At 32.3% G+C, this 17238-nt stretch overlaps 1 protein-coding gene across 1 annotated transcript in view; it reads left to right on the forward strand.

Moving 5' to 3' along the window:
- Nucleotides 1-17238, forward strand: part of LOC124532058 (cadherin-related tumor suppressor) — a 118179-nt gene that overhangs the window by 87392 nt on the left and 13549 nt on the right. The window contains exons 2-3 of the mRNA XM_047106687.1: nucleotides 11795-12103; nucleotides 13119-13352. Coding sequence (XP_046962643.1) covers nucleotides 11795-12103; nucleotides 13119-13352 — 543 coding nt within the window. The remainder of the gene's footprint in view (nucleotides 1-11794; nucleotides 12104-13118; nucleotides 13353-17238) is intronic.

A 17238-nucleotide genomic window follows, 5' to 3' on the forward strand; every position in this document is an offset into this window, starting at 1 on the left:
AAAAACTGGTCTTTAAAAAATTGAAAAATTTTGATTTTAAAAGTAGCGATAATTCATTAATCTCAGCTCAATCCAATCGACTTGCCTAAAGTATAACATATAGACAAATAAGTATAAAGTCATACACACAGGCATATTATAAAATGATATAAATTTTGCAATATGCCTATGTCATATTGAAATATATAACATGCTACCTTTCTAATCACAATTCAATGGAATTCGGTAAAACTTTCGTACCAAATGCTGTATCATGAATTTGGTTCAGTGAAATTGTTCGACAACTATCTACGGAAATTGCGAACATGCCAATCTGGATTTAGTTCCTGTTCGTGATATACATTTATATATGTATATCTCATCAATTAACATATAATAATAGAGATAGTAATGTAAGAAGTTTTTAAATTATACCCGTTGTAAGCTTTTCTTTCTAGTTTTGTTTTTAAACAGTAATTTGCAAATTTCATATAGCTGTTGTTACTTCAAACTGTATCGATCTACAACATCATACCTGTCCTTGAAAATGATTAATTTCGTCCGTGTGAATCCGCCTTTATTTTCGGCTTTTAAAACAAGTGTGTGAATTATTTTCTCGGTGACGTCTCATCAATTTTTACTTTTTCGATTAAGCTAAGGGCACGTTAATGAACTGCAAATGTATACACTTGAAATTTATTAGGTATTTTAAGGGGCATTTTTTATGATCTAAATTTTGTATTAATATTTAATTTAGAGATACAGCTTATAACGAATGTGATTAAAGTCTTTATAAACTAATTCCCGAGCTTAAAATAATCATAATATATCTATCAGTTTCAAGTTGTTGTTTTTGTTGTAAATCTTTCACAAAAAAGTAACTATAAGGTCCGTTCGTTAACCTGATTTTCGTCGAACGGGAATCGAACCCGCTGCAGCCGTCGTGGCTTGTCCGAGACAACGATCTCGCTCCCATTGTGTGCTTTAGACTCGATAACATTCTGTTTCGGTGAGAGAATTTTAACGAAACCGTAAAAATCTTAAAATCAATCGCATAGTAAAAAATATAATACGAAGATTATTTTAAAGTTTATTATTTAAACTAAGTATTTATTGAAGTTAATAATAAAAACGTACTTCAAATATTTCCAAGATTCAAATATTTTATTTTACACATCTATCAACATTTTCACATTGTATTTATTGATAGTAAAATCTAAAACCGAAAAAAAAACACCTTAGAACTTAAAAATAATCCTGACTTGCTAGATTTCTTCACTAATGAAAGCGTATTAGTAAAAATATTTATTTTATGACTTCATTTATTTATTTCATATCAAACATGTTTCTCAATAAATTTATTTTAAAAATTCGAATGCAATGACTTTTGATAAATGATAAAATCTATTAATCACGATTTATGTGTGGCCGAGTCACAGTTGATTTAAACAATGATTTTATATAAATAGGTACCGTCTAGAGATATATATTCAAATAAAGAACGACGTAGATAAAAATTGATTTAATAAGAAATACCTATTCAATCACCTAATGGCTTTGCATTGTTGACTGATAAAAGTTTTTATCGCGAACCAAGTTCATTAGAAGCTGTCTGAATTCACCTAATATTGATGGCTTTTGGTAAGTCCGGAATTTTAATACGTTCTTTCGTTCGGTAAAAAGTCGTAAAAATAATATTTCTGTAGCATATATTAAAGTTAGTTGAAAAATATAATCGAAAGGTTTAATATTCGTAACCGTCGCCGTTTTCGTGGATATGATTTTAAATTGTTACCATTATAAAATATCCTAAGCTAAATATATGTATAAATTTAATTGGGATTTTTTTTTTTGATTCGGTAACAATAATAGCCTTTAAATATCCCACTGCTGGGCTTAGACCTCCTCTTCCTTTGAGGAATCCAATGCGGGTTTGTGGAATACAAATGTGGCAAAATTTCTATAAAATTAGACTAATGCAGGTTTCTTCACGATGTTTTCCTTCACCACCGATCATGAGATCGATTATAAACACAAAAGCTATTTTGTAGAAAAAATATTTGATTTTTTAGTTTTGGCTTGTAACTGGATATTGGCAATCTTTTATTCTAATTAACTTAGCTTTTCCATAATTCTAAAACGTAACAGACATTTCCATTATTAGGCGCCAAATCCATTATGTAATCATGGGTGGGCTGGAGCATAGAACAATGAAAATTATAAAATATCCACGTCTGAATCTATACTACAAATGTATTTATTTAAAATATGTTGGTGGACTGGCAAACTGGTTACCTGATGGTTAGTAAGTAGTCGGAGTTAAGCCTCCACGAACAGACATTGGTGCTGTAAGAAATAATAATCATTCCTTACATCGCCAATGCGTCACCAACCATGGGAACTAAGGTGGTGTGACTTTCGTGCCCGTAATTTGCTCACTCAACCTTTGAATCGGAACACAACCATCTTAAGTATGAGATTTTCATCGCTAGATATGTCTACCTAGACAGGGTGCAAAGGCATACCGAGTAGTATTTAAGATATAATAATAAATAAATGTTTATTTCAATACACAGTACAATAACATCACAAATGTTGACTTCTTCTTTTGAGTGACATGAGCTCCCGTGCCAGAAGAAGTTGCTCTTCCTTGTCACACTCATACTTTAATTCAAAGAAACAAGCTAAGAATTACAAAGTACTAATGAAAATAGTTAATCGTAGAATGCGCGAGTGTGTCTATCTATCTCTTTCTCTGTCTCTGTGTGTGCGTATGTGTGCGTGAGGCGTGCGTGCGTGCGTGTGCGTGTGTGTGTGCCTGTGTGTGTGTGTGTGTGTGTGTGTGTGTGTGTGTGTGTGTGTGTGTGTTTATGACACAACAAATTATGTATCGGAAAAATTTTGATGGCATTTCTTATATACACCGCTGTTCCTCGTTGTACAACGTACAAGCGTTCGAGCCTAAACAAAGCGCCATAACTAAGAACCGAATGAGTAATAACCTGAAACTAGTTAGCATTTAGATAAAGCATTAATTTCAACGCTGTCACAATATACGCGACTACGAAAAAGGTATTTATTATTCAATTTACGCTTAGATACATATCTAGTACCTTCGTCTCGTGGTGGACTCATTTCGTGGGAATATTGACCGGTGATTAGATCCGCCACATCGTAAAGATTCGCTTCTTCACCGTACACAATTAGAATTCTGAAGTGCTCCGCAGACATTTTACATATTATAATGTGAATCGTCCGCTCGCAGTGTTATGCTGAATTCGAATCACAAGTAGATAAGGATATTAAGGTTCTATTATGGTATAAAAATATGACATTTGAAGTTCTATTAAATTTCATTAATCAATCTAATATTAATTTATTAATACTTGAAAACAGCGAGTAAGATTATATTGTAATTTCATACAATTTTAATTCAATCACAATTTTTAAGGAATTTAAACGCATATAAACAGTTGTAAATAATAATATAATCGACTTTTTACATCATTAAAATCAAGCATTATTTTAGCCTCGCATCTGTAGCGAAAAAAAGACCTTTTTTTAAACAGTGATAACGTAAGCTCTGATTAATTTTAAATCGCCTAACTTAGACCGCGCTTTCTACTGATTACAGAGTTTCATTATATAAACAGTAATGTAAATGCATATCGAAAGGTATTACTTATTCTAAAATGAAATATTCTTAACACAAAAAAATCTGAGCTTAAAGTGTGGTTGTAATTTATATTTAAATGTCGTTGTAAAATTGTAATATTACTAATAGCATTTTTGTAAACTAGGTATTAATTAGACAAAGGCACAATAAATTACGGCCTTATAAATAATGCAAACTTTAAGAAAAAAGAGCTGAGATGGCCCAGTGGTTAGAACGCGTGCATCTTAACCGATGATTGCGGGTTCAAACCCAGGCAAGCACCACTATATATATGTGCTTAATTGTGTTTATAATTCATCTCGTGCTCGGCGGTGAAGGAAAACATCGTGAGGAAACCTGCATGTGTCTAATTTCATCGAAATTCTGTCACATGTGCATTCCACCAACCCGCATTGGAACAGCGTGGTGGAATATGTTCCAATCTCTCTCCTTAATGGAAGAGGAGGCCTTATCTCAGCAGTGGGAAATTTACAGGCTGTTACTTTAGTTTTACTTTTACTTTTTAAGAAAAAAAATGTTAATAATATTATCAGTGTTACTACCTCTTAATTATTATATTACCTAACACTTTGCACATATTGTTATGGTCAGGGTTGACGGGTTAACTACCCGTTGTTGGATAATTTAAGGTCGTATATCTTTGCCAAGGATTGACGGGTCATTGACATTGCTAGGAATAGTTACTATATCCTCCAGTGTAAATAATATATATATGTAGGTGTTGGTGTCCAACATTATTATTAAGTATCACATTCATTTGTTTATACACGATTATCGTTAAAGAAAGTCTGAGACATGACGATGTAAATATTCTTATACTAGTTTTTTAATAAAGACTATCGGTATTTTGATTGGAATAAGAAAAATTATAATTGAAATAAATTCTGTCAATATCCTATATTGTAGTGTTCCGGTTTGAAGGGTGAGTGAGTCAGTGTAACTACAGGCACTAGGGACATAACATCTTAGTTCCTAAGGTTGGTTGCGCATTGACGATGTAAGGAATAGTTAATATTTCTTACAGCGTCATTGTCTATGGGTGATGGTGACCACTTACTATCAGATGGCCCATATGCTCATCCGCCAACCTATACCATAAAAAACTACGCTCCAATGCTACCAATGTTTCAACAAAAAAAAATTGAATAAAATACGTTGTAACATTCGACTTTTTATAGTCTGTGTGCAATGTCATGACGTTTCATTGACCAGATGATTAGTGGATGACGTATTACATAAATTTATACTTCTTATAATCATTCAGATTCAATTTAATTAAATAACAGATTAAAAATCATTTTGCGAAGCATTTTATTGTCACATTCGAGTATTCGTTATAACGAGCATTTGGCTCAAGGATTGAACCTGCCCCGTAACTTTTAGATTGTGGGTTTCATTCAAGTTAGTATAATATTTGCATAACTTATTCAGGTAATTGACTCAGTCGAGATGACTTACCGTTAGTATTTATGGTAAATAATTATTTAACCTCACCATCGATTATAAAACTTTATTTATATGTTGGTTTTTTTATTTAATAGATGTGTAATTTTTGTGTTACATGCTACGTAATTTTGCCGTTTCTTCTCAAGCTATTTTCATTTTGTGTACAGATGTTAGTTTTTAATTCAATTAAAATCAATCTATGTTAAGATTATAAATCTCTGAAGAAAGTAACTCTGTCTGTCTGACAGTCAGTCGATCAATCCGCTGAACCAAATTTATTGAAATTTGGTATGAAGCAAAATTGTACACTAAAAAAGGAAATATGCTACTTTTTTGCCTAACACATGACAACCAACGTCTTAAAATGCGAGTGAATCCACGGGCGTCTACTAGTTACTAAATATAATGATTGAATAAAGCATTTAGATGCAGATTCTATAGTATGAACTTTTGCGTAGCTCGCCCGTGTTCTCGGTACATGAAAATGGTAATAAAAGTATCCTGTATCTCCGTGTCATGTGAATATCGAAACTCGATAGCGATTGGTTAATTGGATGAAGCGTGAAAGGGGAAAATAAACAAACAACAGCACTTTTATAATTTTATTATAGTCCTATAATTAGCCCGTACGGTGATTGTGTATACAATTATATCGGTATAAAGTTACATTTGTTGTATAGACGTATTTGTATATAGAAACTTTTTTGAATCTTTTATCAACGTTGTTGACTTTAATTGGTATGTCATTTCAAAATATATACGCAGAAGGTTTTTTTTTTTTTAAATAGAATCGTTGAATATGCGAGTGAAAGCAACAAACTCTTCAACTTTATTTCCGTAAACTTTTGATACAATACTCTTTGGTATTTAAATTAAATAGTTGCTTTTGTTTTTTTTATCAAATGCATTTATTAATTTAACTATAAATAAACGTCGAATTTCTTTCTGGTTCATCATTACTAGTTACTGAATTTTGAATCTAGTATTAATCCAAATAAAAGCCATAATTGTATAACATTAATCAGATTAAAAAAATAAAGTATATTATCATTTTGTTCTCCCAATATAGTTCAACGTTAAAAAATAACACAGATCGCTATCAGTAACAGAATATAGATTGAAAGATAAAATTTAACATAATATTGCTATTAAATTAAAAAATATGAAATCCTGTTTCTTAGTCGAGCTGGACACGAGTAGAGCAACAATGGTGTTGCCTGACAAGGAAAAAGTCGTGACCGCCTCGCTCGGGTCGGCGGGACGCTGCGGGCGTAAATAATGCTGACGTCTGATCTTAATTATCGCTCCATCGTTAGAGATGACCGACGGGCTGACCGAAATCGGCGAGCGAGTTGCGACATCGCGGGGCGGGGTGTCTATTATAGAAACGGTTATATCGCCCACCGATAAAACGCTAGAATCTAAGCCACCTGCGATCGATAGAGCCGTTTTCGTTTGACGTTGTAATTCTTTTGTTATTATTGCTATTGTTTTCGTCGCGATGACTCGAAATTTATAGATAATCCGATACTCCTAAATGAGGCAGATGAGATGTACATTTATTATAATTCGTTGGACATGAGTCATCAATAGACCTCACGTTGTGAAAGGGTATTATCATTCGCAGTATCATAATTTATATCCGATACACCTACGTATTTTATTGCTGAAATCCGTGTTCCTATAATTGTTATAATAAGCAGTTGTTTTCACTTAGACATCGACATATTTTCATTCGAGTGATATATTGAACAAAGATAGGTATCGGTTTTTTTTCAATTATCGAAGTCAGATAACAAACAACCTAAAACAAAAATGACATGCTCTCATTTGGTTTAAATCGTTAATCGTTAGTCGCTTTGTACTCGCCGCTGCGCCTGCGCAGATCTCGATCCAAGGGCGACGTTGAAAAATTCTGAACTCGTGATTTTCGTTCGTGTACTTCATTTATTTGCCGGGAGACGGTGAATATTGTTTACGGCAAAATATTAGAAGGTTTCCTGCTATCCGTTTAAGTTGAACTTGGTACTTACAAATTGTTATTGTTATAAATTTGCAACATGAAATACAAACGGTTATCATTTACTTTTTATATAATATTTTGAATTTAGAACGTTATTCTTTTTTAAAATGCTCTCAAATAGAAACGAGGAATATCGTAAATATTCCGAACATTTACAAAATTATGTGAAATACTTACTTGTTATAATGAAATTATACAATCGATCAAGCGGTAATACGAAGATAATGCCTTCGGGTTGCAAATTTAGGTGAAATTGTGGGTGCTTGCGTGTCTGTCTGCAGGGCATAATCCTTACATAAACTCTAATGATAAGCATTATTCCAAATCATATACCACGGAAAGGACAAATTTTACTAAAGAAAAAAATGTAATGTAAAATTGTACACATCGTTTTCAGATTACACTTTTAGACTGCGGATATGATATTACTTTATGAAGTTGATATATTTTGTATACCTATTACAGTCTGGTCTAGTTATAAAGCTTGAGGTTTTGGGTTTAAGTTTTGTGTACAAAAAAAGAAATGTCATTTTTCTGTCAAGAAAATCTGAGCAGCTTGCGTTCGCGTTAGTCGTGTTGGATATGCTTTCCCAGCCGATTATGAGATTGAAAGAATTAAGATTACACTTGTGTTTGTGTGCACACTTGTACAACATAGTATGTCCTGCTCAGTTGGCTAGCCTCACTTGAGAAATGCAAATGGTACCGGAGGACATTACCATCACTATCATGGAGATAAAGCTGTTATATTAATTTCAAATTTCGAATTTCGAATTATAATCAAATTGATTATATTAAAAATAATTCTTTGCTTTTTTTTTTTGTCTAATATTTTTGATCTGAGTACATAATCTATGAAAGGAATTTTCCTTATTCGTATCTCATATTCATAAAAATATTTTATTCGAGATGGAATCGGGATCTTTTTTTAAATTTCGAAGCATAATTTTTTTTTTAAACTTAAGTATGATCTTTATTTCAAAACGCAAAGGCAACGTTTTTCAGCTGTTATCGGTCTTGATATTGTTCGTAAAAATAATAATTTGAGTTAAATTTTTTGCTATAATTTTACGATAGCAGTATCATTTAAAAAAATCTGCAAAGTGACGTACATACCAAAAGTTTCGGTAAACATAGGGCCAGCCGTCCGATAAATGTGCTTTAGGCGATGAAAATTGCATCGTTTCTTATCGATGCACTTTATCCCGTCGTACTTTTGTGCATATTTTAAATATATTTGTGGGATATCGATAGTCAGTGTGGGCGGACTGCGCGCCCGCATACTAATGCATGCGAATCGCCGGCACGCAGATACACTTTGTTAAAATTAAAGGGTGCATTGTTGAAAACTATATCATTTTGTGTCATACATGTTTTAAGTTGTAATTAGTAAAATATACTTATTTTCCTTACGGATCAATTACGGTATTTATTATATCCGATCGTCGCGTAATTCATTTATCGCTTTATTCGTAAAGTATACAATGCTTATGTATTAAAAAATGACAACGTTTATTTTAATCTTGTTTAATAATATAAGAATTGTTGCGTAGTATATACGTATAAATGAGAAAATTTTCTTTTTTTTCATGAGGTCATTAACCCGATTCGCTAACATCATATTATAACAATAGAAGGAAAGAATTACCGCATATGCCGTAAACTTTGTGAGGCGTACATAATTGTGCGAAGCCCTGAGGGTATAGCGGTCGCGCTGCGGTCACGAACCACTCTAAACATAGAGGCCAACCCTAAACGATGCCACCATATCTGTCCACTGCCTCACGGCCCTTCGAATCTTCTCAGACCCGCAATATATATACGTTATCAAATATGCACGTACAGTCAGAGTTAAAAAAAACCTTCGTCAGTTTTCAAATTCATTCCTTTATCAAGTCTTAAACTCTAAGTACCTTTTGAATTTAAAGTCTAATTATTGCGACGAATATGTCATTCTCAATCGTTATATCAGATGATCGGTGAGCACACGAAAATAGATCTTAAGCTGACGAACCTTTTCTTACCCTGACTGTACTGTTTTTGACAAATGGGTTTAAAACAAATAGTTTTGTCAAAACACTCGATATTATGGGTTCTATATTCTGTACAGCTCTTGCAACTAATCTTAAATATATTTAGTGTGAATATTTGACAGCAACTTAGAAATTGTGATTTTTAAAACTATTATAATACAGAGAATTTAATAATGTTGGTATAGAGAAAAACGTTACTAGTAATGACAAAAAACTGACCGTCAATACCAAAATTTGAAAATATAAATTTTAAAATAAAAAAATAAAAATGTCTTAACATATTTTGTAACAGTTATGATAATCAAATACAAACTAAATTTGATAAATAGACCAATTGTTTGTATCGACATTAAATTCATTTAAAGCAATTAATAATTTAAAGCACAATGCAATAAATAACAACGTGATGTAAGATTATCGACTAAATTTAATGACTTTTCAAAGGGAACTTTTGATTAAACTCAGCCGAATACAAATTAGGAGTATATTGTATCAAAAGCACAATCAATTTTGGCAAATGATAAATTACTTTGCGATCACCATAGTAACTAAATATATCCTTTGAAGTTTGAGTTGCAACGTGAAATTATATAAAAATGGTAAGAGGCAATCAAGGTGTGACGTCAGAATTTTTGAGGTAAATGACTAGAATGATTGATGCCCATGAACGTATATTACTTGTTACCAAAACGACAAAATTTTAAGGTCATTTTTTAAGCTTGAAGCGATCAGCAGGAGCTTCAACCGTAACGAGAAATATACTTTTACGTGTTAGGAATTTAGATTATATTTTAATTTAATAATATTAAAGTGATAGCCTGTCCAGATAGCCTGCCAGCTTAACTAAGTTCTCATCTTTTGAATAATTTAGAACTCAGTCCAAAATGCATTTATATTATTAATTACATCTGAATAAAAAAAAAACAATCAAAATGCACAAATTACGCATTTGAAACTAAACGGACTTGTACGTTTTTCGTTAAGATTCACATTGTCTAATCACTGAGCTAGCTCGGTGCATACCTACTTTAAATTTTTAATTTGACCCTTGAAATGTTTCCATATAACATCATATTGTTTTTTCAACAATCGTTTTCCAAATTATTGTTTGGCAACATTAAGATTTCAGATTATATTCTATATTCGAAACTTAATAATCAATCTTTTCATAACGATTACGATTTTTATTATAAGCATTATGTAAGTTTCGAATGTATGGATCATTATTTAATCGTGAGCTAAAACAAACGTTCGATATTCCATATTAATCTAGTAGCGTACCTCTATCAATTATCAAAACCTTGATTAATCGACGTTCCAACAAAACTGACGTCTTGTCATTTCTCATCCCTTAATCGATTACTTCAAACATGAACTCTAGGGGGTCCAAGAGCAGAAGACGGACAACGAATACGCTTTCGTTAAATAAATCTTTTTTTTTTATAAACATAAACATAGGCTCGGGTATTATTCTATACGTTTTGTAATTCTTTAACACGTAACTATAAATCTTTCATTGAAACAATTAGTGTTGCATACTTTCTGTATTCTAATATGTTTACAAAGCAAAACGTACGATGAGAATACGTACTGGTACCAATAAAGTTCTATACATTTACAATCAATCTAAAAATTTTCTCAAGCTTTCTTATTTCTTGAACAATAAATTTTATTAACACGTTTCAATTTATTCGTAAGACCGACACCGTCGTACAATCAATGTTAATTGCTGCTTCTCTTACGTAAAATAACGTAGGCGTCTAGTGGTTTCTCAAAGCACGTTACTTGACAAGGCACCCTCGTACAGACACAAAGAAAAGATTGAGTCATCATAACAAATGCGCAGCTCCACTCCGCCGAGGGCAGAGAACTTTTGACAATCGGTCTCTTCTTATCTGTGACGGCTCCGATCATTGTGTTCCGAATTCTTCGTGCTTCAGCGTACAGATGACGAAACTATGGTAGTTTAAGTCTTTCATTCCTCTGTCCCTTTGTTGACTTGTCGAGTTTTGTTCGGATAGCTTTTTGTAAACGTCCACCGGTTGCGTTTGTAAAGCTTGCCTCTGACTTCATAAATCTTATCTATTACATCTCATCAAGCGCGGATTAAACCTTATGCCTTCGCTTAAGGTACATAAAATGAATGCATTTCTGACGTATTATCTAGTGATCTCGAATTTAAACGTTTTAATTCGAATTCAGAGAAATCATGTAAACTATTTTCTAAATTTAAAAATAATTTAATTGCAATGTGAGTAATGAGAATTGGGGTGTTCTTTGATATTATTCATAAAATATTTTAATATCGTTATTTTAATCTGTAACACGAAATAACGTAAAGTATATTTTATCATTCTGTCAGTCAGTAGAGACACACATTTGTCGAGACAGCGCTCGCAGGCTGCATTTTTAGAATTATTAATTTTGTTCGTGTTCTTATACTGTGTTAAAGTGGTCGATTTTCTGCCAGTTTTATAAATAAAACATCAGTCGTCCTGGCTCGAGACTGTTTTACTAAAGTCGACGCTTGGTTAAATACGTTATTGTTTCAAAACCTTTTTATGCTTCAAGACTAATTTGACAAATGGTCATAGGTATCTTCGAATACATTTGTATTGATCTATTTTTCGTTTCCAGGTCGAAGTCATTATACTGGACAAGAATGACAGTCCGCCGGAGTTCAAGAATATTCCATCAGCGTATTTTGCGTCGGAAGATTTGGCGCCTGGACAGCTGATTGCAACGATTACTGCTGAAGATCCCGATACAATTGGATCTATAACCTATAGCATACACTCAGAAGAATCGACGCCGTTTACGCTGGATGCCCAGAGTGGAAGATTAACTCTTAAGGAACCACTCGATAGGGAAACCATATCTGAATACCAGGTGGTTATCAGAGCTGATGATGGAATGCAGTTTACGGATGTTACCATCGTTGTTCAGGTTAGTTACATATTATATATTTAAATAGTACTTTTAAAGTATGTCGTTAATCTATATATAGTTTACTTAGGTATACATATACATACATATGTGTCAAGGTAGTTTAAAGGAATAAGGAGAAATTCATAGAATGTTAGTCTATATATCTCTACGCTATTTAAAAGAAATATTACTAATATTTCATAAATAAAATAAACCGAGAGACTTACTAGCAGTATACTGAATATTTTAAACACGTAAGGACATACAAGTTTTTGTTCAAACGTCGTTTAATAATAATAGATTCGAATCATATTAATTTTTAAGCTCTCCATTAATTAAAGAGTTCTTTCAAGCAGCTTGCGGTCCCAAATATTCATAAATGTATAAATATAAACTACTTAGTAGTTAGTTGAGATAGAGGTATAAAAAAGAGACTAGTTTATAGAGGTATAAAAAATTTGATTGTGTTAAAGATAAGTCTTCAAAAGTTGTACTTTTGTGTTTGAAAACAGTTACATATTTGTATTTCGCGTCTATCTAATTTAATACTCTTTTAAAATACTTTAAGAAATATTTTGTAAAAGGAGTTTCAATTAAAGTGATTATTTATTACATCTAGCAACACAAAACCGCTCCTTCAAAATTGTACGGTTATGATTTGATTAATAGGTTGGTATTTATTCGATGCTAATGCATCAAAATATTTAACGATGTAAGATATGTACATTTAATTTTCGATTTAACATGTCAGCTAGGCTCATTTTATCCGGCTCTACTTTTACTACTAACTATATTAAAACATACCATATAACTATATATACTTTATAACTATATTAACCTTAAAAGACGAACATAAAATTATAGTTATCGTTTTGTTCCAAATACCTACATATGTTTGTTACCTTACTTTTCAAAGGTGTTTTTCTAAAAGTTTCTGTTACATTTTTGTTTTTATGTACTTTATTGTGTTTAATTTTTTTTCTGAAGAAGTAAAAGAAGGTACTTAATAAAAGATATGCATATTTATTTCAAGGTGACGGATACGAACGACAACCCACCCGTTTTTAAGGAGAGTGCATACTCCTTTGACATACCTGAGAATGCTGCTAGAGGTTCAGTGGTGGGAACGGTGGCTGCTATAGACCTGGACTCCGGACCGAACGCTCAGTTAATCTATACGGTTATATCGGACTGGGCTAACGATGTTTTCTCGCTCAATCCACAAACTGGCATCTTTACTTTGACAGCACGACTGGATTATGAAGAGGTGAGTTCTTTTAATAAGTTTACAATATTTTACAAGGTAGCCTTGCATTTTTATTATTGTATGATACTTATGATTGGACATAATCGTTTATATTGGTCTAATATTCTAAAGAAGTATCAGTTACCAATCTGCAGTACTTGACGGTACCATCTTATATTACGATACAATAGGAATTATTTGAAATAATAAATGAACCGCTTGAAATGATTTGGTAATTTCCACATTGCCTCCCGGACTATAAAATTTAGATGTTTTATAACGCTTTGCAATTCAAATGAAGAATATAAGCACTAGTATTTCATGGTGCATCAATAATGTTATGTTATTTTATATAAACTATAGAGTTAACGACGGCTTCATATATTTTTTGTAATTCTTTTTAATTCGTTATCATCAATCGCCATTAATGATAGTAATTATATCGAGCGGCTAGTTGATGGTTGCTAAATATTTATCGGATTTAAAACAAAAGAGGTTTCTGTGCACATAATAGTAAAACTTTTTAAACGGGGCATAAAATAAAGTGGTACCGTCGTTGTTTTACGATGTGCGTCTATCCGCAGTTAACTCGCAAATAAAAAAATCTTTAAAGGTTAAGTGATTAAAATCATTCGTATAAATATTCTCAGGGGTAAAATAATAGCCAATTACTGTCGCGCTTTCAACGAAGTTAATTTGTATAATGAACGGCTCTTTTGCTAATCGTCATGCGTACTGATTCTTCTCGTGCGACAAGATTTGATTGTTAGATGATTCGAAATTTAAACGATCGGGAATTAAATATTGAAGCATGTATAACACTAGTCGCGAATTCTCTCTTAAGCAGTCTTATATAAAAAGTGAACTCTAGACCGGTAATATCAGCATTTTAAATTCGAGAGTGCAATTCTGTCACTAAGTCTTCAACAACAACAACAACAACAACGGGTTGGTGGAATACACATGTGGCAGAATTTCTATGAAATTTGTCACATGCAGGTTTCCTCACGATGTTTTCCTTCACCGCTGAGCACGAGATGAATTACAAAGACAAATTAAGCACATGAATCAGCGCTGCTTGCCTGGGTTTGAACCCGCAATCATCGGTTAAGACGCTCGCGTTCTAACCACTGGGCCATCTCAGCTCACTAAGTCTTAATTTCTTAAAATCTCATTGACGAGAGTGTATTGGGATAGACTTATTTGCGTATTTGTTTCGCAGTGAGCTGTATATATGTTGTTAGCACGACAAAGGTAAACATTGTCAGGAAACCTGCATGTGTACATTTGACCTTCACCCGTCAGTACATATAGGTTAATATTTCCATATTAGTTTATTGCGCCTTTACTTATTACATATATAGTCTTATTTAGAAAACCAAGGTTTTCTTTTTGTTCAAATTTCAGTTTGTGGTTGATAACAACTTACTAAGGTTATTAAGACATTACAATAATTATACTGAAATAGTATTTTTATTCAAATAGTTCTACTAGCGTATAATTTTATCAGATAAAATAATTAGTTCAACATTTTACAGTCGCGGAAACGAAACACTGTAATGTTATTTTATTGTTTTTTTTTGCTCACATCAATTAATATTTCTACACATTGTGTTGTATCTGCATTAATGTGTCATGTTTTTTTCTGAGTAATTATACCGTAAAATGATTGATGTTTATCAAATTTAACAAAATATTCCATTAAATTTATATTTAATGTAACTCGTAAATTTTATATTTATATGTGTAAATAATTTATTTTTGATTATATTAAAAAAAACTATTGATTCATATTTCGATTCGTTTGTCATTTTGTTAATAACAAACAGAACTTAGATTAAAATACGCGGAATGTAATGTAACCAATTAATTCTCAAACGTCAAAATATATAAATAACAAAATTAAATAAAAAGAGACGGTTATAATATATATCTTCTTTCTCACTCTTTATTGGTGAAAATGTTACGAACATATTAAACGAAACTCTTATGAACCACTGAAGCATTAAACTTCTTTGAATTGTGATAACAAAAATATATTTATAAAATTTCGTAAATAGCCCACATGTGGGAAAAAGCCTTTCATCCCGTTATGGATGGTTACGGAGCGTCATCCACGACGCTGCTCCAATACAGATTACGTTGTACAAGTCCATGTCTCGGAATTCTTCCATCATATACGGGTTCACGATGTTTTTCTGAACAGCCAAGCACGAGGTGAATTATAAACATGAGCTTAGGACTTGAAAACTCAATGTTTTGTCACACAGACCCACGACATTTGGCTTACAAATCATGTTTGATTTTCTAGGCTCGTATTTAAACGAACGATAAATCTATATTAAAAAATATCGTAATATAAACACTACATAGTATAAAACAAAGTCGCTTTCACTGTCCCTATATCCCTATGTATACTGAAATATTTAAAACTACGCAACGAATTTTGATGCAGTTTTTTTTAATAGATAGTGTGATTCGAGAGAAAGGTTTTTGTATATAATACATTGACAATATAGTAAAGAAACATTGATAAATTTAGAAGTTTATAATATGATGTAAATAAACAAATTCTGTAGTATATTTAGTATCAGCATTGCACCCGTTCGAAGCCGCGGCGGGTCGCTAGTATGTACATAAAATACAAAGTGTAAATAATTATCGTCAAATCAGAATGGCTGTGTATGAATAAACCCTTTGTTCGAGAATCTTCTCGTGCTACTTTTCGCTGGAGAAACGTGAATCTAGCGTTATTATAGTGTGCCTAGAGGTTATGAATTTTCCGCCACAAAATTCAAGACAGGGCATTGACCAGTACACCTAGGTACAGATGTGAACAATTGATTCTTTCTATTTCATGAGATTGCTATCTTTTAAACAGACAGCTGAATATCGGAAAATTTTGTGGTACATTTTCGATACTCTAAACTATGAACGTATTTATTACACTTATCAATGAAATTTATTATTTTAAAGGCGTCCTTAATTAACACAAAACATTATAAAGTATAATGTGACAGTATAACTATTTTTTTTGTATTTTTTATCATTTTTCGTACGACTGTCTGTTTATTACACGGAATGTAATATAACTAAGATTCGGAATTATATATACAATGAAGTTTTAAGAAAAGTTATTATACAGTAATATAAAATATTAAAAGAAATTATGTGATTATTATAACATCGAAATTAAATCATATATAATAGAAGAATTAGTATATAAGATACATTATCAACTGGATATCAATGTATAATCGATTATTTATTTTGTCTATGCCTTTAAAGCACTATCGTCCACTTGATGATACTTCGTGTGCTTGTTCTTGCAGTTGATACAATTATCTTAACATAAATCTAAGGCAGGGCGATGACCGCTCAAGTAGTTCCATTGCACGACACGATGTAATGTTCAAAAAGCTGTTTGGTCTTAAATATTTGTTTTCAAATATCGAACGAACTATTTTAATATTAAGAATATTCTAAATAGAGAGCAGTGTCAATAGGGAAACCGTATTTCTGTGTGTAATATGTTACATGTAAAAAATATAGTTAAAATACAGTCAGAGTAAGAAAAGCTGCGTCAGTTTTCAAATTGATTCCTTTATCAAGTCATTAACTTGTAGTAAGTACCTTTTGAATCTAAGCATCAAATCATTGCGACGCAATATGTCATTCTCGTGAGTCGAGATGGCCCATGGTTAGAACGCGTGCATCTTAACCGATGATTGCGGGTTCAAACCCAGGCAAGCACCGCTGATTCAAGTGCTTAATTTCTGCATTGCAACAGCGTGGTGGAATATGATCCAAACCTTCTCCTCAAAGGGAGAGGAGGCATTTAGCCCAAGCGTGGGAATTTACAGGCTGTTGTTGTTTGTTGTTGTTATGTCATTCTCGATTGGTAAAG

The sequence above is a fragment of the Vanessa cardui genome, chromosome 8, assembly GCF_905220365.1.
Source record: "Vanessa cardui chromosome 8, ilVanCard2.1, whole genome shotgun sequence".
In the NCBI taxonomy this organism is placed as follows: Eukaryota; Metazoa; Arthropoda; class Insecta; order Lepidoptera; family Nymphalidae; genus Vanessa; species Vanessa cardui.